The sequence below is a fragment of the Pyxicephalus adspersus genome, chromosome 5, assembly GCF_032062135.1.
Source record: "Pyxicephalus adspersus chromosome 5, UCB_Pads_2.0, whole genome shotgun sequence".
In the NCBI taxonomy this organism is placed as follows: Eukaryota; Metazoa; Chordata; class Amphibia; order Anura; family Pyxicephalidae; genus Pyxicephalus; species Pyxicephalus adspersus.
Genome location: NC_092862.1, coordinates 147,157,977 through 147,160,515, shown reverse-complemented (window position 1 = coordinate 147,160,515; position 2,539 = coordinate 147,157,977). Strand labels below are relative to the sequence as shown.

The 2,539-nt window shown below is 47.6% G+C and overlaps 1 protein-coding gene across 1 annotated transcript in view; it reads right to left on the bottom strand.

Moving 5' to 3' along the window:
- Positions 1 to 2,539, bottom strand: part of LOC140332147 (uncharacterized) — an 8,262-nt gene that overhangs the window by 2,838 nt on the left and 2,885 nt on the right. The window contains exons 5-6 of the mRNA XM_072413441.1: positions 2,266 to 2,350; positions 251 to 416 (exon numbers count right to left, since the gene is read on the bottom strand). Of these exons, the coding sequence (XP_072269542.1) occupies positions 251 to 416; positions 2,266 to 2,350 (251 nt within the window). The remainder of the gene's footprint in view (positions 1 to 250; positions 417 to 2,265; positions 2,351 to 2,539) is intronic.

Genomic DNA, 2,539 nt, shown 5'->3' with positions numbered 1-2,539 from the left:
GATATAAGGTGACGGTATAAGGTGACGATATAAGGTGACGATATAAGGTGACGATATAAGGTGGATGATATAAGGTGACGGTATAAGGTGATGATATAAGGTGACGATATAAGGTGGATGATATAAGGTGATGATATAAGGTGATGATATAAGGTCATATCCCCCACATCAGACCCCTCGGGGGAGATTTGTACCCCCCATGAAGATTGCACGGTCTGTGTGGTGCAGCAGATCCTAACATGGATCTCACCGTCCTGTCCTGATGGGGGGTCTCCGGGATTTTTCCAGGTTGGTCGTTCCATTCCCATTCTCTTCTCCAGGAAAACTGAGCTCTCGGCAACCTCAACACCGGCTGATCCGTGGGGACCCCCAGGACAACGCTGTCCATGAAGGTCGGCTGCCGTCTGTTCTTTCTTCTGTAAATGAAACAAAACTTATATGAGGCATTTGTATGATCTGATAATGTCACCGAGCAGGTACCATGACAGGATCTATGTGATCTATAGGATCTATGGGATCTGTGGGATCTATGGGATAAATGGGGTCTATGGGATCTATGTGATCTATAGGATCTATGGGATATATGGGATCTGTGGGATCTATAGTATCTATGGGATCTGTGGGATCTATGTGATCTGTGGGATCTATGTGATCCTTGTGATCTATAGTATCTATGGGATCTGTGGGATCTATGTGATCTGTGGGATCTATGTGATCTGTGGGATATATGTGATCTGTGGGATACATGGGGTCAGACTCTGGAGGGATATATCAGATTCCCTCTCCAGAGTTGGACCATTCATATCATCAATCATCTGATTGATCCAATGGCTGCACCACCCCAGAGGTCTTCCGCTTGTCTATGTGGGGGGGGGGGGGTTCTGTGCCACAAATCCCACATAAACAATGACACCTCAATACTCAGAGTGCTGGGGTACAATCACCCCATATTGGCTCTTCCATCTTATAACAGACCGCCTAGATTGTAAGCTCTTCGGGTCAGGGTCCCCTCCTCCTTCTATGTCACTGTCTGTATTAGTCTGTCATTTGTTCCCCTATTTAATGTACAGCGCTACGTAATATGTTGGCTCTATATAAATCCTGCTGATTAATAATAATAACAGTCAATGTTTCTAGTTGGGGTCTTCGGCTCCAGAACTCATCAGCAGCACCGGCCTCGGGTCATACAGAACCTCGGGCAGAACTGTACAATGGCAGAGCAATCATCAGGGTGACACCGCGATGCCCCCTCCCCCTTCCATGGTATTATTATACAGGAGTTATATAGCACCAACATATTACGCAGCGCTGTATATTAAATGACACAGGAGGAGGAGAGGACCCTGACCCGAGGAGCTTACAATCTAGGAGGTGGGGGAAGGGTCACACGATGGGGGGGGGGTGGAATGAATAGATTGCTGGAGGAAGGCGGCCGGTTTGGGTGGTTGGAGGGGTCACACAGGGGCCGGCTGGGCAATATTTACTAAATGTCACAATGTGATGTCCCCACCCCCGGCCCCTCTCTGCCGATAACCTTCTCTGCCCCTTTATTTCACTCTGCGGGGAGCCTGAAGGTCAAATGTAAAGTTCATTCATCCTAAACTTACACCTCCTGCGTGTGATTCACACACAATTGTGCAACGATTGGGCCACACAACTGCCAAATCCATTCACCGGGCAAAGTGCAGAGATAACGGCGGCACCACCGGCACAAACAGGTCTGACCAAATCAGATGGATATAAAGGGGAACTCTTAGCAAAGCAAAATAATTCATTAGGTGATAATAATGGCCAGGACTCTGTCTGCATGGAGTTTGTAGGTTCTCCCCGTGTCTGTGTGGGTTTCCTCCGGGTACTCCGGTTTCCTCCCACATCCCAAAAACATGCAGTTAGGTTAATTGGTTTCCCCCAAAACAAATGACCAAAGAATGAGATAATGACATCTGACTTGGGGGGAGGGGCATTAGATTGTGAGCTCCTTTGAGGGACACTCAAACTGTACAGCGCTGCATAATGTGTTGGCGCTATATAAATACAATAATAAAATATTGTGCTCATCCTCCACTGTGTTAAGATTTAGGGAAGAAACCCACAAACTCCATGCAGACCGATCCCTGGGGTTACAATGCTAACCTGTAGGCCGCCATATTTCCCCCGATTAATTATTGGAGCAAAATAAGAACAATCGAAACTTCCCCTCCTGGGGGCCAAGAGGCAAAAAAGAGAGAATTAGCCCCACTTCTGGGACAGATCAGAGAGACTTACCGGAAATAATAGAAGAGAGTGGTGAGCAGCGCCCCCAGGAGGACGGTGACAGCGCAGGACTCCACGATCACCGCCAGCAAGAAAGCTACGGGAGAGTGCAAGTTATATATCTGTGTAATGACCCCTAATATACCCCAATACACGCCAATATACCCCAATACACCCCATATACCCCAATGTACCCCAATACACGCCAATGTACCCCATATACCCCAATATACCCCAATACACGCCAATGTACCCCATATACCCCAATATACCCCAATACACGCCA